The 27,582-nt window shown below is 37.5% G+C and overlaps 1 protein-coding gene across 1 annotated transcript; it reads left to right on the top strand.

Moving 5' to 3' along the window:
• The first annotated feature begins 105 nt into the window (after positions 1–105).
• LOC128141728 (desmoglein-1-like) lies at positions 106–22,557 on the top strand. Its single transcript, XM_052786804.1, has 16 exons — positions 106–331; positions 7,105–7,140; positions 7,518–7,646; positions 8,346–8,501; positions 8,645–8,792; positions 9,698–9,861; positions 10,119–10,253; positions 10,778–10,963; positions 11,146–11,405; positions 12,325–12,467; positions 12,617–12,835; positions 13,980–14,498; positions 16,401–16,549; positions 17,006–17,066; positions 18,713–18,921; positions 20,399–22,557. Exons 1-16 carry the CDS (start codon positions 284–286, stop codon positions 21,368–21,370), a joined length of 3,534 nt encoding a protein of 1,177 aa, XP_052642764.1. The 5' UTR covers positions 106–283; the 3' UTR covers positions 21,371–22,557.
• The last annotated feature ends 5,025 nt before the right edge of the window (positions 22,558–27,582 follow it).

Consider the following 27,582-nt stretch of genomic DNA (forward strand, 5'->3'; position numbering starts at 1 on the left):
AATTAAGGTGTGTCTCTTAGCTTTTACCTGCAAGCAATAATGATGTTGTCAAGCGTTTCAGGTGAGACCAGCCCAGGATTTTGGGGTGGGGAAAGACACTCTGTTATACAGCATCTTCAGTGCTTCCCTCAGAGGGAGGCAGAGACACCTTGAAGGGCTGAGTATAAGGACATCTACCGAGTGTCTTTTTAAATAGACACCAGCGGTGGGGGGGGGGGGAGGGGAAAAGGAACAGGCTTGTAACCATAACTCAGTTGGACTTGTATCCAGGAAGGCAGATGCCATGGATTGGCTCCCTCACCGAACGGCTGCTTTTCTGTTCCTTTTATTGGTAAGTTGGATTTTAAAACAATATTTGTAAACTCTGTGATTATGTCCGTTGAGTGTTCCTCAGCAGACCATTATCACATTTTACAGTGTAAACTACCCCCCCCCCGAAAAACTTGTGAAATTTAGCATAAAAACAAAGCCGTGCTTATTTTAAACTGCCCTTCTGAAGATTCTATGCAAATAATTTAGTTTTTCATTAAATGCTGACAAGTGTTTCTTCTGATTTTGACTTTCTGCAGTCTGTTGATGTTCAATATGTGACTTTCTATGTTTAATGCATGGCTTTTCAGGTGAATGTTGTCTGTGGCTACTATTTAAGGAGTCACTGCTATTAATAAAAGTCTTATCATTACAAAAATCCTAAGAACTTGACTGGATATCATTTGGTTCTATGTCTTTGGGGTTTTTTATCAGTTGAGGGAATATGAATAGCAAATCTCTTTTTCTAAACTGATTAGCAAGAGCGCTTCAGAACTGACCAAATCCTATGGCTATATTCAAGAGAAAAACGTGAAATTTAGTGAAGACCTTAGCTGAGTAAAAATCAGGACTTGGCCTATTATTTCATATTACAAAGAATTCCTGTCTCGTAGTGCATTAGTGTCTGAGCTGCCATGTGCTGAGCAAGTGAATGCATGATGAAAGCGTCGCTCTTTCGGTTTGTTTTTCTCACTGTAGAAGGAAAGTTGTGGCTATGGTCAAGTGGCATAGTTGTACAATGTGTTTATCAAGGCATGGAAATTACCCAGAAAGGACTTAAAAGAATTATGGAGGCTTTTCTACTGCTGCAATCTGATTTTTGTGTGGACTATTTTTACTTGTCTGTGCTGCTCTTCTGAAATTAGATAGAGGTTTATGGCCTTGAAGTTTGAAAAGAGTAGGATTTCTATTACAGTTATGTCCTGCTGTGGCTTTCACACAATTTTACATTTTACACAATATAGTAGTAAGTGTAAATGTTTGCTAACCTCTCATTACTGACCCCTCTAGAAATGTTGTAGTTGGGGTAAAAGTGTTTGTTGTTATACAATATGAAATCTTAAGGCTTTCTTAGAAAAGATAATCCATTAATTTTAGGTGATAGCTCTGCAGTCAGTAAAGTAGAACTAGCCAGCACAGGGCAGCTGCCAAGAAAACAACGACAGAACTTCGCAAAAGCAAGTTACAGTTCGGATGAGTTTCTGCTTGGTTAACACTGCTCAGAGGTCTCTGAGATTGGCATGTTGCATATCACACTAACACCTCTGAATTTTCATGTAGCATTAGTGACTATTTGTTTTACTCAGTTACCTGGTGATGCATACTCCTGATGTGTCAAAGTTCAAAAAAAAGTTGACTGTACTGTATCTAAGATCTGTCCATTCAAAAGAGATTTTACTGCTTTATCTTTTCTCGGCAACTCTGGAGCCATTTTCATTCTTTCAGTGTATTATTGTTACAATTGTGACTGATGCAAGATATGTGTTGGGTCAGGAAAAAGGAGCAATTGTGAAAACTGACATTATGTTTTGATGACTATCAAATATTTGAACTTTTACTACCCAGAGAAAACAGTTGTTGTTCTTATTATGCATTCTTCTGCACAGCAGGGTTCACGGTGGCCTATACAGCTTAGTAGCATCTTTCACCACTTTATAGAAAGCTGACAGACAAACTGTAGAGATTAAATAAATTATAAATTATGCATCCAATTTTAGTGTATTCTTAGAAACAGTCTTCGTTTTCAGCTTGATTAATCTTTCATGAAAATCACCTGCCTGAATGGTGTGTCTGGTTAGTATATTGTTAATAAGTTGTATCAAATACAATTGCTGTCGAGTTATACATATTTTAGTACACTGCTACACTTTCAAGAAAAGAAAACTTACCAGCCCTGAAACTAATAATTTTCTATATGCATTTCACCATTGGTGGGACTGATTCTGCAACCCTTGCTCACGTGACTTCAAAGGCGTTATTCTCATGAGTAAGGGAGTTCTGTTTGTGATACTTGCACAGACACGTTTTATGGAAATAACCTGTTTGATCAGGTATGACTCTTCTCCTGCCAGCTATCATGTGACAGCTAATAATTGTAAATTCACCGCATCTCTCATATGCACTTTTGTCTGGCTACATTTTCCCATGTGTTATCTATGCTTCTTTTTTCCTGCCCCCCCCCCCCAGTTGTTAGGCTATGGTTACACCTCCTACTCATAACTTGGTTGCACATAAAAATATTAAGGGGCCAAATCCTGTCCTTGCATATGCATATGAAACATCTGCCAGGATGTAGCCAGGAACCTGCAGGCTCTTCTGCCAAAGAATTTTGTTGTAGAAATAGAAACTAAAGCAATTCCGCATCCATGAATTATCACCTAAGATTAGGTTCTTAAATCTGCAGTTTTACATTCCTAAGTAAAAATGGCCCCTAAGCAAATGTGCATTTGCAGCTAGAGCACTCTAAGCCATATTAGAATTCAGGTTTTATTGAGGAGATTTATTGAGGACACTTAGGATGACTAATTTGAAAAACTAAAATTTGAATGATAATCGCATACACCCTGTATTGAAATTACTTTTCTGTTCATTTTTTCTAATGGTTAAGCTCAGTTACTGTACGGAAATTCATTATATCTGTACGACTCAGCAGAACAGAAACAATCTCAGTGGAAACTTTCCCAAAGTGGTCAGTTGTTCGAATAAACATATTTTAAAATAAATAAAACTTTGGAACATATTCTTCTGACTGACATGAGCATTGTCATACTTCTGCTGAAATAACAATGGATTCTCCATTCTGGGTGCAATACAAAATATTGACGTCAGCTGCTAACACAGGAAGCAATAGAAACACCTGACTTCTGCACAATTAGAAAACAAAATGCCAGAAAAACCATCCTGAAAAACTTTCCCTGTAAATTGGAAGAAGCAGATTTATTAGTGACCTATGAAAATGAAAAGTATAGACAAAAACACATTCGTGGTTCAATTTAAAAGTGATCAAATGGCTTCTTTTTAAAATATGAGGGTTTGTCTTATGTTTCAAGTCTGCTTCTCATTATTTCATATGCACCATTTTATCATTTTTTAAAGAGAGGCAGAATGAATAAAGGCAAGGGTTCGTTATTTCAACCCTTTCCTAGTCAGAGCTTTGGCTGAGTAAGAAAGATGTAAAAGTCCCAAAACGCTGACACAACCAGACCTACCATGGCACCCTGATGACTAACATAATATGTGTGAGTTCTCAGCACCCCTCCCATCCAGGCCAATAACAATACCGCTGTTGACTTCAAAGAGAGAGAAGCAAATCTAATATGAATAATGCTGGGAAGATGTTAAAGGCATGTTCAGTCATTTAGATTTGAGTAGGTGGAAGAGGGAGGATTCCATAATTGCGTATAATATTGCTTGGCAGTCAATTAATGATTAGTTAATTCGTGTTTGTAAATTGCTTTGAAGGCGCAAAGAACTGTACACATCCTATGGGCCTAATTCTGTTCCCAGTTACATCAGAATAAATCCAAAATAACTCCAGTGTGACTCTAAGGTGTCATTTTGGACACAAGGTTCAGGCTCTGTATCATTACAATAAAAGACAATCTTTCAGACAGGCCACTGTGCAAATGACAGTCACCATGAACATGTTTCCTGCCTGCACCTCTTCCAACCCAGACCAGAAACCAACAGCTTGTGCAACGAGCCTCTAGCTTCTCTGCAGAGTTTCCTTTTTTTCACAGTCTCTCAGAGACTAACAGGACAGCAAATCTTGATACCATTCTGATCAGCTTGCCTATCCCAAGGTCCTCAGGATGCATCCCACACATTCCAGTGGCTCTTATTGCTTTAATCATCATTAATCACTGAATCTATGGAAAGTAAAGTACTGTATTTGGATACTAGTTTAGGAGGGAAATTTGTTCATTACCTAGAAGTAATGGAGTTAGCTGCTAGGAGGTGGTACCTCTCTGCTGGAAATAGCACTAGAAAAAAAGGGGTTGCATTGCAGAGACATATTAGAAATAGACAACTGGGGTGGGGGGAGCCTTCTAACTGCTGGTGATAGTGGAGAACTGGAAAACACTAGTTGGGGAGGCAGACGAACCTCCATCCCTGGATCAAGTTGATTAGATGACACTCCAGAATTGTTGAGGTTTAGCTGGTGAGCTAGGCAACTTTGTCTGGTGTCTGCCTGCTCTCCTTCCTATAACACGGCAGTAACTGAGAGACATACCCAACACAGACATCAAGTTCATCGGATCAGCCTTTTCAAATAATATCACAAACTGTACTAAGGACTCTGGATTCAAAACCAGCAAGACTTCTTTCAAGATCTTCTATTAGCAACATGTAGCAGAATGGGCTTTTCCTTAGTTAGCATGGGACGAGTGTGGAAATACAGGGCCTGAATTTACAATCCCCAGCATTACTGATGAACAAATTCCTGACATTCCCATTATTGGTGATCAAACACAAAGGATGAAACTCCAGTGTGAAAGGTGTATTCCTCACTGCTTGAAAATAGAACTCCCTATAGGCTGAAATAAAATGTTTTATGAATATTCATGTCCTTAAAGAACAGAATTCTTTACAGGCATAATTCTTATTTCAGACATGCCTAACACAGTTTTTCAGTTAGGCCTGCAGAGTATGAGAGTGATATGGCTGGATGTGAGATATTAGTTTCACTGTTAAATAACAGAATAAGCCACAGGATGCAGACAGTAGACAAGATTCACTAACATTGTACTGGGAGGTGTATACCCATACTTTTCTGGGTCAAGACGATTGCTTGCATGCCAGAAGGGATTTCAGCCTAAAGGTGGAGAGGATTTCACTGTACTCACCAAAGGAGGCTCTGCTTTGCCAGTGGGATCAGCTGATAAAGAGATGTTGAATCACTACTATTTCTGGTGGACTTCATCACTCAGGCTCTCTGGTGAGGGTGTAATCTGCCCCTTCTACTCTCCCATGTTTCCCCAAGCTCCAAGGGGGATTACGAAAGGACAGATCTGAGTTCCCACTGGGGTGAAAAACCCCCACAGTTTAAATGGAGTCTGATGTTGTCCCTTCTCTGAGTAATGGCTGCACATGCATTTGAACCCTGTTCTGCAGCTGAAGCTTTAAATAGTCACGAAGACATAAACTCAGGCTAAAAGATGTATTGATGCTTTTAGCACAATATGAACATATTGTAATGATTTTCCTGCAGAGTACTCTTCTTAACCATTCATGTCAATAGCTTGCTCAAAGAAACAAGAAAAAAATCCTTACTCCATGGATAGTCCGACAAAATTTCAAGGTATATGCACATCAAATGGGCAAGTCTACAGTCTAAATTCCCTCATTCAGAAGCAGATTAGGGCAGCCTTTATGTGCCAAGGTCTCAGGGAATGTTCTGGGCAAGATCAGATCACTGGAGACATTACTTTGTAAATGACAGGTGGTGGACCTCTTATTGCATGTAAATGGGGAAAAGGGGGAAGAGAGAAGAAGGAGGGTGAAGATGCTGTTCATTAATCTGTTGCATGTAAGAGGTTGTTTTAACATGAAGTAAGTGGAAAAAAGTCTGTGCCCATCTCCCAGACTTGACAGAACAATGCAATAAATTTGAAGTGAAGAAGGTCCCATGAGGTAAAGCCCCATAGAAAAAAAGATTGTCACAAATTTTATCCAAGTATAACTAACATAAAACCCACCAGATAAAATGACAGACAAAAAAAAAGCTATTGAACAGTACTGGGAAATGATAAGTAAAGTGGAAAATTGATAACCACAGCTGTTAACCACATTTGGTGAGAAAGACTAACTGCAAAACTTTTTGAGTCACCTGGATATTTTGTTTCTCCCAATGATGAATGAAGCAAGCATCTAGTCCTGCAAATGCCATATTCTTCACCCTGTGTCATCAGAAGAGAGCAGAGGCAGGTCCTAAACTTTAGAGATGCTCTGAAGAGGTACATTCACCAAGTGAACTTCATTTTCACACCTCATTTAGGAACAAGGTTAATTAAACTCTGCCTTCTTTTATATTGTGTTAATCAAGAAATTGAGGATTCTCCATTATTTTTATTTTAATTTTAAAGTAATTACATATTGCATCTGATCCTGCCACCTTTATATACGCAGGAATTTGGTTGCGTAGTTAGACCTCAAATCAAAGCCCACTGCACTCCAGGGAAATCTGCCTGATGACTGCAGTTGGCTTTCCATCTTAAATTGAATCTCTTCAACCTCAGTGGGAAGTTTCAAGAAAACAGTTTCATTCTTTTTGGTTAAACTACATAGTGAGGTACTCCAGGTCTACTGTGGACTTTCTCAATAAGAAAAAGAAAAAAAAAAGAATAAAGAATAAATTCTTTAGAATTAAAAAAAAAAAATACTCCTTTTCTAGTTTCCTAGACATACTGTTTAATAACAACTCTTGCAACCACTTCTCACTTCAGTTGAGGTGTTACAACCTAAAAATCTGTGTGAAAGCTGTATTTTGATGTAGGTATAACTTGAAATTTGGTGTGGCACATCCATTCAAACTCAAAGTTCTACCCTGTAAGACAGAATTAATTTTGAAGGTGTTAACTGTCAAGGAATTCAAGCGATGGATATAGAAAAAAATGAATTGCACAAAAAGTCATTTATGGAAATCCTGTAGCTACTGCCTAGATAGGCTATTGCAATAGAGTTGAGAAAAAGTAATGCTCCAGTCCTGCAGTATAGCAATGTATGGCAGTTGGGTTTTGCTTACTGCATTTTGCCCTGCATTTTTAGATGCCAATCTTCTTATTGTTCTTGCAGGTACTCTTGGATTTCAGCACAGGATTTCATGTAGAGGTAATATATATATCTTTAGAAACTGGTTTTCTGATCAAATGAAATGTAACCAATGCAAAAATGAAATGGAAAATACTGAACCAAGACATTTCTGAACTTGAAGATTGAAAACATATTTAAATATTAAACAGTTGCATGTAATAACCTGCTCACTCTCTTAAGAGAAGTTCTCCTGAACCTAAATTAGTATCTCATACAGAGCAATAATTTTAAAGTAAACATGTACAGTCTTAGAGTTTGGTACTTGCAGACATGTAAAAAAGCACATGATCTATAAAAATCCCTTTTCTCCTTATTGTCAGAAATTCTAAATGTCTGTATTAATTTAAAATGGATTGAGGTTACTGGTGATATGATACCGGAACTCTCTGTCAAAGGTAAAAGAATGGGATGAAAATGGAATGGCAAGATGGAAAACCTTCAGAAGACAAAAACGTGAATGGATCAAATTTGCTGCAGCTTGTAGAGAAGGAGAAGATAATTCTAAGAGGAATCCAATTGCCAAAGTAAGTAGAAAGAAAAACAAAAGTGTTCACAGACAAGGAAGTTTTTCTAGACAGGCTGATAAAAGCAGGGAGATTTATAAGTATATTTGCTTAGAGTAGTCAAAGCAAGGAATGTAGAATAAAAGAAAGATGATGCAATGTTTCCAGCTCTGCTGAGACAGTCTCATAAGTTGAACCCATGTGGCTGCTGAGGAGTGACCAAAGGCTTCCTAGAGCACTGCCATCAGTCTACTTCCTGAACAGCTCCAACCATAGTCTCTTTGTGCGCAGCACCTATGTACTAGATCGCAGTATTTTTCTTTTCTCTCTCACCCTGAGAAACCCCGGAGTGGAAGTTCAAGGATAGTGCACGACTTATGTGGACAACAGAGCCAAGAAGATGCTGTCCTATCCTCTCACCATGACCGTACCCTTACTGAGGTCCAGCCACAGTGTGATACTCTTGGAAGCTTCTCTCTTCACTTCCCCGCCAGAAGATTTAAGAGAGAGAGAAAACCTGTCCACCACTTAAGGGGAGATGGATCTCTAGGCTGACTGTTTGTAGAAGAGCCTTCCACTGGTTCTGTCAATGGAACCTTCTGAAAAGTGGTTGAGAAACTGAAATTATATAGAATTTTTTACAGGAACTAATAATAGGGAAAAAAGCCCTGCAGGTGTCCTCAGTAAACTGGCATAAATTATTATTATCTATTATTGTAGATCCGATCAGATTGTGAAGAAAATCATCCAATCACATACAGCATCTCTGGAGTTGGAATTGATCGTGCCCCCTATGGAATATTTGTTGTTAACCCAAGAACAGGAGAAATTAATATAACATCAATAGTGGATAGGGAAGTAACCCCAGTATTTGTTGTAAGTACTCCCCTTTTTCTTTTTCCTTTATAATGATGGATCCAGGGTGGGGCAGGGAGAGCAGGAGACAAATTAATTTGTTTCAGATTGTTACTTTGCTTCCTTCACTTTTGGTTTTAAAACAAGTAAATCTCTTTATCCAGATACGTTGCTTTGCTAAACACTCAGTGACGGGTGTAGATTTGGAACCACCTCTTGAACTTCGAGTCAGAGTTCTGGATATAAATGATAACCCTCCTGTATTTGCACAAACTGTATTTACAGGATCTATTGAAGAAAACAGTATGGACAGTAAGTAACTGTTATGCCTATTATAGTATAGTTAGTGAAGCTCCCAGAATACAGTTAATATAAACCTGGAGTGCTCATTCTACTTTTTCTTAGGCAATGTCATATATTGGCCAGGGCTACTGCAGAGGAAGGAGTGGCAGATTCTTCTGCAAGTGCTATTCGAGCCAGGGCCCAAGCTCATTGCCTAAAATTAAGCCGTGTTGCTTCCTTCCCCCTTTCCTCCCACACATGAATGCTGAATGTTCCAGTTTCTAACCATACCATCATGCAAATTCTTTCAGATGTGAAAATTTAAAATAAATCAGTTAATTCCTTCTCATTAAAGAAAACCCAAACATTAAACCTACACTTATTTCCTTTGAGGGTATATAAAATATGTTTTTTCCCATTTTTTCTATTTCAAATATTTGTATTTGTAGTCTCAGTATTGCAGTTGCAGTAGAATATTACTAAATAAACCCTTACTTAAACCACTAAAATGGTTCTTTTTACCAAAAGTACAGCAATCAACATTAGACATGCAAATGGCACTGAGGCAATGGTGCTTAACACTCATTTTCTACTTTCTAGAGATTCTCATTTAAAACTGTGGCGATTTCTTACATGAATATCTACAAGCTCAGTAATTACTGTTTTTACATTGTCCCTCTGGTGACTTAAAGAAGTTCAGTGAAAATCTGCATTACTCCATATGACCTTAATTTTTAATGCATTTTGAATTCATTAACATTCAGTCAGAATCAGTACTACAAAATTAAACTTTTGTTTTTCTTTGTAAATGTCAATGAATAGATAGCATTCTATCGTTTTTATACACCAAGTTTTAGCATTGTCTTGATGAGTTGTTTGCAGGAACAAAACAAATTTTCTGATTTGTTTTTTTAATTTTTTTTTTTTATTCTTAGACACACTGGTGATGAAAATAATTGCATCAGATGCAGATGAACCCAATCACTTGAATTCTAAAATTGCCTTCAAGATAGAGAGTCAGGAACCTTCAGGTCCACCCATGTTCATTATGAATAAATATACTGGAGAACTCCATCTTGCAAATTATCTTGACAGAGAGGTAATATTTCCTTTTCCAAAGTTAAATAATATGATGTCGTGGTGTATATGTGTTATGGGGCGGGGGGAGTGGCGGGGGGTAAGGAAAGGTTGTGGTTTTTACAAAAATTAAGGGAGAAATGCATTTTTTCTATATGTTACAATAAAATGTCTAAGGCAAATTCCTGCATTAGGAAATAGTAGCAAGACCTGAGTATTTATAATATTTAAGACATACAGGTGGCTCTTCTAACACTCTCATTTCTCTTTCTGTGGCAGCAACATAGTAGCTACACTCTTGTTGTGAAGGCGTCAGACCGGGATGGAGCTGCAGATGGAATATCATCCCTTTGTAGCTGTAACGTTAAAGTTATTGATGTCAATGACAACTTCCCGACTCTTGCTCAAAGTTCTGTAAGTTTTAAATACCAAAAGAAACATCACTGTTTAAAAACCCAGTTCAAAAACCTATTGGATAACGGAGCCCTTACTAACCTGTAAAGCACTTTCACATTTGAATGCTCCACTGGATTAACAGGGTTGTTTCCTTGAAGTGTGCTCAAAATCCAATCTGTTGCTTCCACACCAATTCTGATAATATATACATAGATTATTTTTGTATTCAGAGAAATCCAGTCATTCAGGTGTCCAGACCCATGCAATATGGCCAGATTATGTAGATTAACCCAATCTTTGTATGATCTTTTCATATAGAAAGCACAAATCCATTTCCTCTAAACTGCCTCTGCAAACACTTGAGGTGATACAGCTCTTCAGATCTGCAACCAGGATCACAATTTACCCAGAACACATGATTTTTATTAAATTGGCAGGGACTGCGTGCAGGGCATCCTTTAAAAGAATATCTGCAGTCAGCTGTGTTTTCCTCAGATTATATATTTTAGTGTTTGCTAATAGATATTTATCTGTCATTGCAGTTTTCAGCAAGTATTTCAGAAAATTCACTCAGTTCAGAACTGCTACGGATACAAGCTCTGGATGCTGACGAAGAGTTTACAGACAATTGGTTAGCAGAGTTTTTCTTTATATCCGGTAACGAAGATAACTGGTTTGAAATTGTTACAGATCGAGCTACAAATCAAGGAATCCTTAGAGTAATTAAGGTATGGATAAATATTGTGATTCAACTGTTGAAATAATCATCTTAAAATAGTCTTAATTAATTGTTAACAAAATTAAACGAGCAGTAAAAACACTGTCACTCAACCATTTAGAAGAGAAAATATTTCAATAAAATTAATGGAACTTTTATTTATTACCTGGTTCTCTGTGGTTTATCTTCTAGGAACTGAATTATGAACATCTTCAAAGTCACTCACTGATAATTGGTGTCAGGAATGTAGCTGCCTTCCACCACTCCGTTGCGCAAGACTTCCAAATGTCTGGAACACCCCTCACAATAGAAGTAAAGAATGTGGTTGAACCACCAAGATTTCATCCATCTTCGGTTGTGTTTTCTGTACCAGAACGCACAAGAGCAAATTATGTTGTGGGAACATACACAGCCATCGATGAGGACACTGGAGCTATTGCATCAAATGTTGTGTAAGCTCTGCTCTGCTTAACTCCCTGGATTGAATAATTCTTTTAATGGGATGAGGAATAGGTATTTTAAAGGGTGCTTTAAAAAAGAACTGAAAAAACGTTAATAGATGAGCAATAGAATAATAGCAATAGAATAGTATAATCTTCAGCCCATTTTTATGCTATGATTGCTTTTATTTCCTGACCTGCTTTTCTTAGCCTTGTGCACAAGACAAAGAAAATATCATTTTTCTGACAGACTGTAACTTAAATAAATCAGAACACATTTTTTTTTCTAACCCAACCTAAGATTATTTTTTCCTGAAATGTTTGCTACAAATAAGGAATTTGTTAGCATCTCTAAAAAAGCAAGCAGAAAACCCCAATAATGGGCAATATTATACAATCAGAATAGAAGAGGTCACTACCAGCTCATTCTACAGTAAAAAAAAAAAAAAAAAATTATTTTGCATTTATTTCTGCTGAAATTAATGATAGTTAATGGGACCATAGTTTGCTTTTTAAAGTATGTAGAAATAAATACACCCAATTTACCAAGGTTTGAAAAGTTTTCATAAAACAGAGAAATATGTTAGCAAATACAACAGCAGAATGTTATAGGAAGAGCTGTGAATTTAACTACTGATATCAACAAGGGTTCTAGTAAAGGTTTACAGGGTCCAGAAAGATTTTACTTTTAGACTATGATACCAATTTCAAAATATAATGGACTTCTATGCATTTACTTTATTCCTAATTATTTTTCTGGTCTACATCTTTTGAAGTCTACAGGAATTTTGCCTGAATAGGGTGAAATGCAATAGGACCTAGCGTAGCCTAAAGGAAAATATTCCAAAGTGACAAATATTACTTGCAAAATGAATATGTAATACATATATTCATAACATAATGCTGAGTATTTTTACTTCACCAAATATAGATATAGTATAGGACGTGATCCAGGTGCCTGGTTCAGAATCAATCAAAACACTGGTGAAATTACACTGAACAAAGCTATTGACTGGGAATCAATCTATGTAGCCAATGGGCAGTACAGAGCAGAGGTTCTGGCTATCACCAGAGGTAAGAAAAGAGATTGAGCTTTCTGAAACAAAATTCTCTTTGTTCCAGATTTCTCTCAATGTTTTTTCCTGTTTCTAGTTTTCCCACCTGAACTGCATTATTTATAGTATCAATATTCCCTCCTGACCACAAATATCTTCTTTTTACAGGGGGTCCTCGATATACTGCTACTGGCACCATTGTGCTTTCAATACAAGACATCAATGACAATTGCCCAACTATTAATACTGAATTAAGGAAAGTATGTATGCATTCCCCATCAGTGATTATCACAGCAAAGGGTATGGATGGTGGTCTATATGGTTCTCCATTTACATTCAGCATACATGGTGAACCTCAAACTACATGGATTATCAGATCAATAAATGGTAAATTAACCTACATTTTATAACAGAATAAACCATAGTAATAAGCTCTTACCTAAGATAACAGATTGGGATAACTTTTTAATTACTAACAAAACACTTATTAGAATCTATTCTAATCTCACTTAAATGTGATTTTATGCTCATATGAATCTAAGAAGTTGCTCTGGATTTGCATATATATATAAAAATCATATTAGAACTAGAATCTGAATCATTACATATGTTTTATCTAGTTATCATATTTTAAGCAAAACTACTTAAGTGTAGCTATGATAAGCACCTCTTGGTCTAAACATAATGAGGTAATTCAAAAGGAGTCACTTGATACTTTTGTATTTCTATATTATCTAAAAAATTCTAAGCATATGACAAAACTCTCAAATTTATTTATTAGAGTATAAAGTTATTAGTTGGCAGAGCTTTACTTCTATGAGAGGCATATGAAAATGGCAAATAAAGATTACAGCTTTTACAATTTATTGTACAAATTGTACTTACTTGTATTTCTAAGAAAAACCTTTTAGTCAGTGCTCAGTGGAGCTTTTCCAGTTTCCTCCAACAGGACATAACAAACTAATGAATTAATCAAATCTCATACATTACTAAATGACAGAATTTACATAATTTACTGTATGCATAGAAGACTATATTAAATGGTAAATATCACAATTACAACTACTCTTGTGTCTCCTCTTTGTCCTACACAGATGCAAATGTGTAACTTTAAATATTTTAAAACTACTGAAAAAACTTATGAAAAATACATGTAAATTCCTTGTGAGAGAAAAAAAAAATGTATAAAACTTGCAATTTTTATGTTCACCATTGTGCTAATAAAAATCAGGAAAGGCAGCAGTAGATACAAAAAAGTGCATTTGCTGCTTTTATATTTCTCAGGCTAAAAAGTGATGACTAGACTGACCTGGCTCAGGTTTTTCAAAAGAAAAAACTAGCATAGATGAATATCATAAGTTTCAGCTTTGAATAAGTACTGTAGACGCATAAGTAACTGAAGATCTTGGAATGGGAACACTTAGTCTTCATCCTGTTCTATGAACATTACTCACAAAATTATAGATTTGTACAGTATTTATAGTCAATAACTTAATCTAAATAATTTTCCTCTCTTTTTTTTTTCCCAAAGCTTCCTCTGCAGAACTAATGAGTCAGAACTTGGACTTTTACGTTTATAGGATCTATATCAGCGTAAGAGATAACCAAGGCCGACGCTGCCCTAAACCACATATAATTCCTGTGCAAGCTTGTCAGTGTGATAGTCGTAATTACTGCACCAGTGGGGCCACAAAAATAATTGTCATTGGTGGTGGTGGTGGTGGCGGCGGCAGCAGTAGTGGTGGTGCTGGTGGTGGTGGTGCTGCTGGTGGTGGTGGTGCTGGTGGTGGAAGAGGCCCAGAAGGTGGAGGAGGAACAGAACAAGAAGGTGGTGGTAATGGCGAGTTTGGACCTGGAGGAAGAGAAATTGAGGACCACACAGACTGGCAGGTTTACACTGATGGATACAGTGACGGTAATGAAGTATATACTGCAGCCACTGATGATAGTTATAATGGAAATGGAAATTACGGCAGAAATATCCTGTCTTCTACCACACTTAGTGGTGCTGCCATTGGCCTGATGTTTCTTGGTGGATTAATATTTGTTCGTAAGTATAAAATTAAGAAAACAATATTATTTTTTTAAAAGTGTATTTTTTTAAATTCTTCTAAAATAAAGTGACTTTTCTGGTTGCTTGTTAACTTGTTGGCTTCCATGGGCCATCTAACAGAGAAAAAATTGTCTTTTAAATTATAAGCATTTCTATATATTTTATATTCTACATGTTTATATACATATGTCATTCAGAAATAACTATTTCCTTCCTAAGACTTAGGGGTTTTTTTCCTAAGGTGCTATCCAGTTCTCAGACCATCAGACAGGGTAAAAATGTTTAGTAGAAGACTCAAAATTTGGGGCAAGAGCTGTCCCTGTCACTTGCAACTTACACTTTGCAATTCGTAATTCCGTTACATTACTAAAAGAAACAGACAAGTATCAGCTCCGAGTTGGGTATGAAAAGATGTAAAGAACAAGCTTCCTTTGAACTCAAAGCCAGATTTCAGTAGTACAACAACAAATATAATCATCTGAAATTTTGAACATTTGGTTATTGCTGCCAAACATTACAGCTATTAAAAACAAGTAGCATTTGTGATAACAGGATCAAAACAGATCACTTTTTCATACATTCTAGTATTTTTGAAGAGATAAGAGTTTCAGGGATAAGAATGTCTCAAGTTAGACTGTATGCAAGAAATTACTTCTCAGACCACCACAATCAGATGTGATCGTCTTTCTTTCATGGCCTGGGCATGAAGCAATCAATATCTAAATTTTCCCAATGCAGAAATACTGACTACAAAACCAGAGGAAATGCATTTTTACCCTGAGTTTTGAGGGGGGTCAGTGGTTTTGGGTTTTGATCTTTGATTAGTAGGAATCAGCAAACACAAAATTTTGAGCTGCAAAAGGCTGTTTTGTTTGTAGTTCCCAGGTGGTTAATGTTACGGGACGGACTGTCTTTCTGCCTTTGGAAATCTCTCCTAGTTGGTAGTCTGGAGTAAATATGTCCTTAGTCATGCAGTGTGAGGTAGCACTTTGTACACTGCATAGCCCTTTCCCCTTTTCTCTTCAGTTCACTTTGATTTTAAACTGAGAGTTTTGGATGCTCTGCTTAGTCTGGTGTAGGCAACTATCTCTCTCCACTCCCTCTGCAGTGATACGAGGTTACTGATTTTACCATGTAGGTTAAGGACCTAAAGACAGCCAGAATTAATATTGCAGTGCCTTTCTAAAATGAGCAATGTTTTCAATGTTTGCATTTAAAGCATTCAGCAATTTCCAACACTGCATTCTTGAAACAATTAAGCATAATACAGCACACTGGGAAACTTGATTCTCTCTATGTAATCATTTTTTAAAACTGGGGTTTGGGGTTTGTCTCTATTGTTTTTTCAAATCAAGCATTATGTATATGTGATGTGAAAAATGCAACTGGAGCCTTAGCCAAAGATCACTGTAGTCAGATGGCTCTCTCTCCGCTGTTTCTCATATGTCTATTATTACTAATGTGTATTTCTTTTCAATTACAATATCTAAGGAGACAAATGTACGCTTATCTATCAAAAATGAATGTCACTGAATGCTATACATAGTAAGACTGGTTCTGTTTGTTTAATTTTTATATGTATGCAACTTATATTCATTCAGCTGAGATAGATCAAAGTCTGTTCCCAGGTGTATAAGCATAAATTTGGAGTAACAGCCCTACTCCACCCCCACTTTGCTCTGCTATAACTAAAGGTACAAATTATTCTGAAATTCCAAATACATACATTTCCAAAAGCAGCTAATGATTCTGAAAGCCAGACTTGCAGGCTGCCTGGTTTGAAACATTTTAGAAGACATATTTTCAAAAGTTCTTGAGCACCTGCCCTCTGGGAAAAGCAGCTATTCCTGTGAGGAATAGATGTCCTAAATCCCTGTTTCCTGTTTCTTTTCTGTTAAGTGATTCCAATTTTGATGTCAATGAGTGACTGTTGTGGCTGTGGACCTGGCGCTGCAGGTGGAGTTGGAACTGGATTTGAACCTGTACCTGAATGCACAGAAGGAGCAATTCATCCATGGGGAATAGAAGGTGCACAGCCTGAAGACAGGGTCAGTACATCCCATGTTTCTAAAACCCACAGTAACTCATATTTACAGAAAAGACTGCATTTGACTAGAAAGAAGCCTGGCATTGTCAACAATTGCCAGGCAGATATGAAAGGTGATTCTTAATTAACATTTGTAGATGGAGTTTGTGTGGTTTGTGTTCAATTAGCTTGGCCCAACAGCTTGGCGTTACTATTCCCTCAGCTGAAACAATAACTAGCAAGCTTCTTCAGTGCAAAGTAGGACAAGGTAACACAAACCATCTCCACTGATCACCTTTTATGTTAACAATGAAAAAAACTTGAATGGAGTCTCTTTCTTTCTTTTTAATAGGGATGGTAATTAATAGCTATTGTTAACAGTTTAGACTGCTAACTCCTTAACATGATTCACAAAGTCTTGGTCTTCATATGGGAATTTCAAAGTCATCATTCAAGGCATCAAAATGTTGTTTTCCAGGATGTCTCACACATTCTTGCCCCAACAACAGCTGCAGGAGGTGATTTTGGTGAACCGTCTGGTAAGCAGATCCTAAAATTTTCTATGATGTGCACTGTCATAAAGCTATCTTTCAGAATTTCATGTCTTCCGGTTCACAGAGCACTTTGGTTTTGCAGCTATAACCCAACCCTTCCAATCTTACATCTGCAGATAGTCAAAGTGATGCTAGTAGGACTTCCAGTATGAATAAAGGATCTGAAGTTTGAGCCTGTGAGCAGATTTGTTTCTGCAAACTACATTTATTTTGAAATATCTGCCAAGGCTTTCAAATCTCAGGCAATTTTTCTTTATCATTCCAGCTAGTGAATGGAGGGTCTTTTCAAGACACCAGTTTTAGTAGAATTAAATCTTGAGGCCAGAATAAGGAAAATTTCTGTCATAACTCAGTGGTGAAAGGTTCAGTTTTTCCCAGTTTCCAGGCTCTGTTTCCCACAAAGGAGAATAGGACCTGTCAAGTAGCCAGTTAATTACTGACCATTTGTGCACTAGCTTAGACAGAAAGCTGGTACATAGCACAATAAATTTGTGCTTCTGAGATAATGTTCCCCCAGGAATTCGATGGCCATAGAGAGTAAGTCAAGCTGTGCAGTGCCACTTCCTCTTTTTCCACATTCCTTACTCCACAACAGAAAGGAAGGATGCTGGCACAGATCCATTTTCCCTAGCTTCTGACAGGAAGAAATGTCATTCTGCAAGATAATTTATCTGATGACTATTGATTATTCAAAAATGTTCTCACCCTTAAGGTAAAATCAAAAGAACATTTTGGGGCATAAATGTGAATTAAGAATCTTCGTTCTCAGGGAAGTTCTGCTGCCATGACAATTGAAAAGTTTAGAACTTACTTACACATGTGATTTACTTTGTTTTCACTGTTCAGTGCCATTATGGCGAAAGCCCCTGGTTCAAATTCTATAAACCGAGACTAATGAAGTTAAATGAAAAAAACAATAAAATTTAGCCTGTGTTTCTTAATGTAGTCAAGACTACTATATGCAATTGGTTTATTATATTACATGCTGATATTTAAGACCATTCATTCCTTGTTATCATATATGAAAAAAATCTGGAGAAGATAAAATCCTGTAAGTATGACTTTGTAATTTATTGTGAACGTCATTTTCATTCTGCATTATGAACACTGGTGGTTATTATGATCCATGGTTGTCCTCCCAAATCCCCCTTAACAATCTAATGACTTGAAAATGTGAAAGGAGTTACAAAGCTATTTCTTTTAGAAAAGAGTTTAAGGCAAAACAATTTTAACCCTGATGTGATCATAAATATACATTTGTGTATTTGCATAAATATTCATAAGTATTATCTGATTTTCTGGTGCAAATCCAATGACAGCATATATGTACACCAGACAGAGGAATCTCTCCAGTCAATTACACAAGTAAATCATTGATTTCCTAAAGCACATATGCACATGCTGCCTAGCCTCAGGAATAAAATCAAGGTCTTAGATGTCTGCTAATATGTGCTTAATTTTTATTGCAGTTTCAATGTTTGGCACCTGTGCGTGGATCTCTGACTGAAATTAGTCTAAAATACCTTTAGAAACTCAGTAGTGTCATTGTACTATTTGTAAAAACAACCAGCAAATTCTGTGTAAATTTTCACAGAGCACTGGGAGGATAACTTTTCTTTTTCTGTTTTCAGACATATATACAAACACATATGGAGGAGGAGGAGTAGTAGCTTCTGGTGTTGAAGAAACTACAGGGGTTGGCTATGGCACCGGTACTGGTTATGGAACAGCTGGAGGCATTTCTGGAACAGGGGAAGCAAAAGGGTCAATTGGAGGAACAATAAAAGAGTATCGAGAAGGAGGGGTCAACATGGCCTTCCTAGACAACTACTTCTCTGAGGTAATTACCTGATCTTCTTTTTCTTATATCTGTGAGCCTACTGTTAGATTCTCCTCCCCAAGTTACATGGTGGAAATTCAAAATAACTCCACTCAAATTGAAATTTCTATGATAGAAGACTGGTGTGAGAGCAAAGCTGACTGTACTAGTAGGAAAAACTATGACACTAGTAGTACTGCTTTTGAACTGCTGGCATATGAGATTTTTTTGCTCAATAGCCTTTTTGTAAAACTGATGGACACACTGCAGCTATGGGTAGCAAGCAAATAAATTATTTCAGCTTCATAAGTGACCACCAAATTTATATATTTGCCACCTTTTTCAGTGTATAAATAGATAATAACTTTGTGAAATTGTTCACACATACTACCTGTACAGCTTGTTTAATGAAGTGACTTTAACCCTTAAAGAACTGTGAACACCATTTCACATTCTTCTTTAATTTTATTGCCATTTCTGTTCCCTAAAAGCCTTGGGAACTGCAAGTGACACAAATGTGCAGTTTTGTAATTGGCAACATATTAATTAGCCTTTACATATGGGATAAAAAATTGCTATGGAGTTTACATGATTAATGGGATGTATTTTCATAATTAGCATGAACTGTGAGGCATAAATAGTATAATTGCATATGTCACCAAAATATCAATTGATATATAAAGATTGCTTTATTTCAAACTCTAAACAAGATTCAGTGGAGGAGAGGACAGAGCAGTCCTGAAGTCAGGAGCATGAACTTCTCCCAGACCACAATCTCCCTGCCTAGGCTGGGAGCACTACATATTAATTGTCTGCCAGCCATAGGCCTCCACAGATGACTCGTCCTACCGACCAACTCCATCTCCAAACCTCCTGCCTCTCCCTCCCCGGCCTCCCCTTCCATCCTTCCCTGTTTCCTCCAACCTCACCCCGCACTGACTTAAAATTATTCTCTTTCCTGCCCAGCCCCTCTGGACTGACCACCACGCCATCCCCAATGCCATCCCAAATCAGTGATCTCCATCCTGCTCAAAACGAATTCCTCTCTGGGCTCACCAAGCTTTCCCTGCTGTGACCAACCCTCCGTCCCATCCCTTCTGTCCTGGCCCCTCCACTGCTCCCCTCGCCATCCTGCTTCATTCCTCTTCCTACCACTTTGCTTGGATATTGCTGCCCAAAGAGTACATTTGTTCCCCCATCCCTTTCGCTCTCTCCCTTCACCCCACAGTCAGACACACTGACGACAGACCAAATTTGAGATGCTAAGTATTGGCAGAAACAAGAATAAAACATCAATAACATTTGAATAAATTTATTTCAAGGTTGCAAAAATGTTGATGATATAATTTACCCCGTTGATGTCCTGTAGTTCAAGTAAGCTGGGCCTTACTGTGGTTAGGGAAACCTTACTGTGGTTTGAGTCTTCATGGTTAAAAACCTGAGGAAAAGTCACTCTGTTCTTCTTTTCTTTTTTTTTTCCTGTTTTTGCAAACTACAGAAAGCATTTGTGTATGCAGATGAAGATGAAGGTCGGCCGGCAAATGACTGCCTATTAATATATGATCATGAAGGAGTCGGTACTCCTGTTGGCTCTGTGGGTTGCTGCAGCTTTATTGGAGAAGATATAGACGAAACGTATTTGGATACATTAGGACCAAAATTTAAAACCCTGGCAGAGATCTGTCTGGGCAAAGAGATCGAACCCTTCCCTGATGTCAACCCGCCCTGGCCATCCGTTAACGTCACCTTTCCCAACCCTGAAAGTGACCTAAACCTCCCGCCACCTGGAAACACCATCATTGTCAACGGAAGTGCACCTATGCCTCCCCCGGTTGGCACTACAACGGTTGTTACTGAAAACACCTACACATCTGGATCAACCATACAGCCCCCGAGGCCAATGCCGGATCCTTTGCTCCACGGCAACATGACGGTGACTGAGACCTACACCTCCGGCTCCCCCTCTCTTTGCGTTGACCCTCTGCGTGCATCCAACGTTGTTGTAACAGAAAGGGTTGTCGGTCCTGCCTCTGCCTCTGATTTGCGTGGCATGCTAGATATCCCCGATCTCACAGATGGGTCCAACGTTATCGTTACAGAAAGAGTAATCGCGCCTAACTCCCGGCTCCCAACCTCTCTGAGCATTCCCGATTTGGTAGACGGGTCGAATGTGGTGGTGACAGAAAGGGTGTTCAGGCCTGCCTCCGGCATGCCAGGCAGCTTAATAAATATTCCCTCAGAGTTATCGAACGCCCACAACGTGGTGGTGACCGAGAGGGTAGTGTCAGGGTCTGGGATGAGCAGCCTGGGGGGGACAAGCCTGGGGGGGGCAAATCTGGGGGGCCTGAGCAGCACAGGTCAGATGCTCAGTGCCGACTGTCACCTTGGCCAGGCGATGGGCACAGCATCCCCCAGCACCTCCCGGAGAAGAGTGACAAAGTACAGCACCGTGCAGTACTCCAGTCAGTAAGGCCTCTGCCGCCGCCCCTTCCCGCTGAATTCGCCATTTGCACCGACACTCATTAGCTGCCACCCACCAAGAATATTGTTATTATTTATAACTAGGAAATAGCACTAAAATTTCAGGGATTCCTGCCTGTGTGAGGATCTCCGAAGGGTGCCCCGTTTCAAGGTCAAACACAGGACTTTGTCAGTGAAGGGAAAGTTGAGGTTAGCTTTAAATTTATTTCTTTCTCTCCACCTAGCACTACAAGCGTACAAACAGGTACTAATGTTTTTGGAGAGAGATCCGATTACCGAGCGGAGCAGTGAGAGGGGTTCCTTGTGTGCATACAGTATCAGCATGAATTAATGTCATATAAAAGAGTGATAAAATACTGTACTGCTGAGTGATCTCCCACAGTAAGCAGATTTGGGTTAATAGCCCCTCACTGACAAGACAGGAAAAGAATGTTAATAATAATTAGTCAACTCAAGACTAAATAAGCACTTTCAAATGCATCATTTTACTTTGCATGTAATTCAAGACGCGCTACAAAAAGGCACTTTCAATCACTTCTCCCATCACCAACAATAGTTATAAATAATAATCATATAAACACAATATATTTTCATTGCTTTCTGAAGTTCTCAGTAAAACAAACACTCTGCCACGGCCTGCCATGCTGTTACTCTCATGGCGAGGAGCGTGACCACCAATTTGCCTCAGCTGTCGCTGCCGCGTTGACACTGTCACCCAGGAAGATGATGGCTTCATCTTTCCTCCATTACCGTTACAGCTTTACTTAAATCTAGAAGGACTTCAGTGACAACCAGGACCTCTTAGTCAGATTTTTGTGCCAACCTGTGACTACCATTTAAATCTCCAATGTCAGGCTATATTAAGAGGGCTATAATACACTGTGTCAGTTCTCTTTTCTAATACTGACAGGAAAATAAAGTCTTAGAAGCTTTGTGATGTGGGGAGGCAATAGCAAGTATTGTATCCCTGGGACTGGTAGCTGAAGTCCTTCATGAAAAGAAAAAAAAAACTTGGGAGCAATATAAATTTGCTAATAAGCAACGTGGAGAATTGTTATTTCATATGTCAATGTATTTTGCATTGATATTTTGAAAGTTTATTTGAATGTGTTAATTGAAAAAGTCTTTATGATTCTATAATCTTAATTAAATCTGGCTTTTATTTTCCCACAAAAACAGCTCTACTGGACTCTGTTATTCTAATAATACCTTAACGTGGCTTAGAATATGATCTGAAGGAGCAAAATACTGAAATATAGTATCTATCTCATTTTACTTCTGTATCATATGTATAGTAACCATAGTGTATGCAACATCGCTTCAGTGTAAATACAATAGAGCTATACAGAGGGACTAGCTTTTTTTGCTAGACTACCAGATCAGTAGTTTTCCCAAAAATTTTGCTTCTTCAGCTTTGATGCATAGGTTAGTGAAAAGTTTAAGAGTTGTCTGTGAACCGCCCACTCTATAAAATGGGAGAGAAACTTTCAGTTGTGTCCAGATTAACTTACCTCAGAAGAACTGGAAGACAAGTTTCTGAGTCCGGTATCAGGAAAAGGCTTTTTAAAAGATGCTTTCAGAAATGCAACTAGATCTGCTGTCAAAGACAACCTGCAGTGCCCTCTGAGTCAATGCCACTGCCATTAACACCAGTAATCCCCAGGAATCATGACCAAATCCAAGGCTACCTCGAGAAAAGGCCCCTTCCATGGCTTCAAGTTCTTTTCTGAAGCAACTGAGAGTGCCAGATGCTCTCCCCATATCTGAAGTATTGCTATTTTTACTTCATCCTGTAGCCTTGATTATCTTAAGTATCACTAAAATTGCATTGACTTCAGTGGGATTAGTCTCTCCTATACGTCATATACCAACTGTATGCATAATTTCTGGAACCATTCTTTAAAGAAGGAAAATAGGTACTAATATATAAAGCTGTATCCTTTTATATCTGGAGAATTTGTGCTGAAATTCACTAAAATGCTGACAAGCTCCCTTTCATTTTGCTAACCACCTTTTTACATAAAAAAGCAAATATTTGAAATATGTATGACTCTCTGGACATTTAGAAAGCCTATGCAATATAGCCAAAGCCCATGAGAGATATTTTTTAATGTAAAAAATGAAGTCTTGTGTAAATATTTCCATAATCATCTTATGCAAATCAGAAATATTTTTCCTAATTGTGCTTCAAAATAATAAAGCTAGTCTTCAGGAGCACATGCTGAATCCTTTGTGGCCCTCTTGAACAGGAATGCTGTGTGAAGTATGAGTGTCTGAACTAACTATGGTCTCTTGCATGTCTAGAAATAGAAAGGGGAAGAATTAATAGAGAAAAAATGTTGTTTCAAAGGACAGAGTTTGATTATGTACTGGTTGCCTACTTCTAGTGCTATCTTTTACCAACTTTTTAAGGATCAATAGCTTATTATTTAATACAATTTCTTGAAAGATTTCTAGCATTTTTTAATATTGATTTCTCACATCAAACAGCAATCAAATTACCCCTCAGTGCATTTCCAGTGCATTTCTGAATATTAATTTCTATTGCTGTGTAATTTTTACAAACTTTCTTAAAATTATTTCCTTAGTGAGATGTGGATATTTTTAGGTTACTACAAATTGTGGAACAAAAATGTATCTGAGGATGTGAACAAATACTTGGTTCATTAAAAATTCTGTGCAAATACTTTTTCTAGCTTTATTATTAAAATATAGCATATAGTTTAATCCTGACTAGCAGACATTAGTTTTGTTTCTTTCCTTCAGTTGTAATTTAGAAGCCCGCTTGCTGTCTACCTTTAAACATATTGTTTAATAATGAAGCATGAATGGTGTTCAGGAAAGAAAGACAACTTCAAGTAGTAATATCAATCCTGCTGTAAACCATTCAAGCCACAAAACTCTTATTAAACTGTCAGCAGTGTGCAACACCAAGTCTATGGCTTTGGTTTTTTTACTTGGGTTTTGTGGAGCAGGATCCTACAGTTTTACACAGGCTCATTGAGATCTTGGCATCCTGAAAAGTACAGCGCCATGGAAGAAAACAGAGCCACAAGCTGAGGGTCTCATTAGATTTCTATCTTGGGAGCACTGTCTGAATTTGAACTGCAGGTTCCGATACTTTTTACTCTGTCCTGATTTTGTGGTAGTAAATAACACATTGAAACTGTTGTGAGCAGCACCTACTACGTGCAATACGAAAAGACCACACAATTTAAGCAAAAATAAAAAAAAGTCTACTGTTTTGCTTGAATTAACATAACTGCATAATTCAAATTCTCCTCACTGTTGAGTAACCAAATGCATAATTTTCATTCTATTTAAAATATAATTAATATTACAGTGTTATTGTGTTTTCTTAATAAAAATATTAGAGATTTGTTTGTAATAATTTCTGAATGGCAGTGAAAAAATACAATAAATGATAATTTGGAACATCATGTTTTAAGTAGAGTGGCTCAGGATATTTTTTTTTTTTTTCCATTTATCAGTGGGAAATCCAGTTTCCTTAAAACTGCTGGTTTGTGCAGGAAAATTCTAGTTTTAATTTTCTTTCAGGAAAAAAAAAAATTGAAACAAGGGTGAAACTATTTCATGTGTCAAATTGACTAAGATACTTTAGGTTGTCAGCAGAAACTTGTGTCAGGTCTCACAAGAATTATAGTACAATTTCCTCAAGCCATCATTCTGTGCGTTGTTCTCTCTCTTTAGACAGCCTTTTCTGTGATGCCCTTCCGTCCTGCAACTCTGAAACAGGGTTTCAGAAGACCTATACATTAACACTGGAGTACAAGCCACAGAGAAGAAAGAGAGAAAAAGAGACTTGAATCACAGTGTTTGAGCAGCACAGGCATCGCAGGTACATTCAGTGCATACAGGTCAAGCTGAGTTGAGCCAAGCAAAAACACTTTGGTTCTAAAAGTAAAAAGAGTACATTTTGACATTTCTGAATCAAATTTCTTTCTAATGGTTCAGGCTAGTGTTCATGATAATAATGATTTTTTGTACTGAGATTTTTCAAAAGGCTTTATTTGAATGCAGTAAAATACTGCATTTAAAAAGATAATCATATATTTACTTCTAAGTCTCTTGTATCATTTTATTATGGCTTAACATTTTGACATCTTTTTTCTCAATATTTCATACAGCATGAATTTTGGCACTCACACATACCTCAGATAATGATTTAAATATCTTTTCAGGAAGTTAAGTTAGAAAAAATCGTTGTCCATCTTCGGATTTATAGCAACAATATTGCTATCAGTCTGATAACACTGTTAATTCCAGAGCAACAAAAATAATTTATCATTTATCTTCTGTGTATTTAGAACCTGCTTAAGTGGAAATAAACCAAAATTCTGTTAAAAAAAAAAATTTGTTATGCTCAAGCAAACAGATGAGTCAAAAAAGCTTCAGCAGACAAAGTTATTTCATATTCCAAGTGCACTGAAATTTTACAAAAAAAAGAGAACAATGACAAAATTACAGTTGGTGAACGTTTTGGATGCACTGTTGTATAATGACAAATCTGTCATATTTTCTTGTTGCGACCGCTAGTTAAACAGCATCTTGTAATTCAGGATACAGCACAATAAGGTATGAAATGGAACAGTCATGAAAAGCCAATTTAGGAAACAAAAGCTGCTTAACTGATATCCATCACGTACCCTGACCATTGATATTCATCACATGCTGTTGGGTCTACCTGCAAGTGTAGTTAGCTAGCTGTTTAGCTCTTTTATTTTTCCTATTTTTTAGGAAAGCCCTAATAAAATAAAATAACTATATATATTACTTACAGGTTTTTTCCAACTCATTCATTAAAAATTTGATTCAAACCAGTCAAAATCTAGGTAAAATAGTAATTTTGTACCTGCAGGCTTTGATTTTACAGTGATCCAGTACTGAAGATCTGGGCAAGGGTCTGTCCATGTGCCAGTCAATGCAAGCTCAGGTTGTCAGGGAAGTGAATCTTGGGACACCGGACCAGGACTCAGGAGGCAAAGATCTCCCCAGGACTCCTTATAGGGCCTTGGTAAGTTGTTTAATTTTTCTGAGTTTTCAATAAATTGTTTTTGAAAAGGGGTATGGCAACTTAATCTCTTCCCCTTAGGAATATTATTATAAATTCATCAATGTTTGTCAGACGCTCAGGTGCTAAGGTGTTCTGGTAATACATACAAACACATTGCCAGCAACGTGCCTGTAGCACGCATATAGAGGACATTTCTCAAGTCTCTGATGTTGAATGTCTATTAAACTTAATGTCATTTGACTGTAAAATCCACTCTAGATCAATTATTCATCTATAAAAAGCAAAATAACAGCTATTGGACATACAAAATTTATTAATAATAGCAGGAAAGTAATGTTTTTCTTGTGTTTTTTCTGGGTATGTAAGTCTGAGTTTTATCTCATTTATTTCCTTAGTTAATATATTACTGAATAAAAATGACCATGGTAGGCTGTAGGTGCACCATCAACAAGCTTAGAAAGAGACTAGAGAAATTAATGTGTAAGAGACCTATAAATACAAACTAAATAGCCTCATCTGGGTGAGTACTAGGGCATGGGCTGCAAACAATGAGCAGGCTTGCACACACTTTCTAAATGGCATCTCCCATTGCCATTGTCAGAGACAGAATGAAAAGATATACACCCATTTTTCTTGTAAGTCTTATCAGTTAAGCTCCGCTGTCATGTGGGAGGTGCTTTCAATTTTATTACACCGAAGTTCAGAGCCTAATCTGAAAATTCAGCAGTAGTATTGCCAGTGATTGCAAATAGCTTGCTTTATCACCTTTGAAGAGTTGCCTAGTCCTGGTTCTAGGAAATTGTCTGGGATTTGCACTTTTTCTAGAGGAATCGTCTGAAAGCATCTAAAACAGGCAAGTCTTAATGAAAAGTTGTCAGTCTTAACACTGATGTTAACCAGTATGGTTTGCACTTTCTCACATTCATAGCTGTATAACCATTAGGAAAAAAATGAATGCAGCCCTTGGGTCATTTGGGGTTTTTTGCCTTTTGCCATCAAAATCAGAACATATTTTGATTCAACAGAATATCAGTGGTCTCGAGGCGGTGGGATGCGCATCCTGTAACCATCCTACACAGGAATGTGCATGTCCACAGCCCGCTCTGACAGAATTCTCACCGGAGCCAGCTCTTCTTTTGTTCTATCACCATTTGTGATTCACAGAG

This window comes from Harpia harpyja, chromosome 5 (assembly GCF_026419915.1).
Source record: "Harpia harpyja isolate bHarHar1 chromosome 5, bHarHar1 primary haplotype, whole genome shotgun sequence".
Lineage (NCBI taxonomy): Eukaryota > Metazoa > Chordata > Aves > Accipitriformes > Accipitridae > Harpia > Harpia harpyja.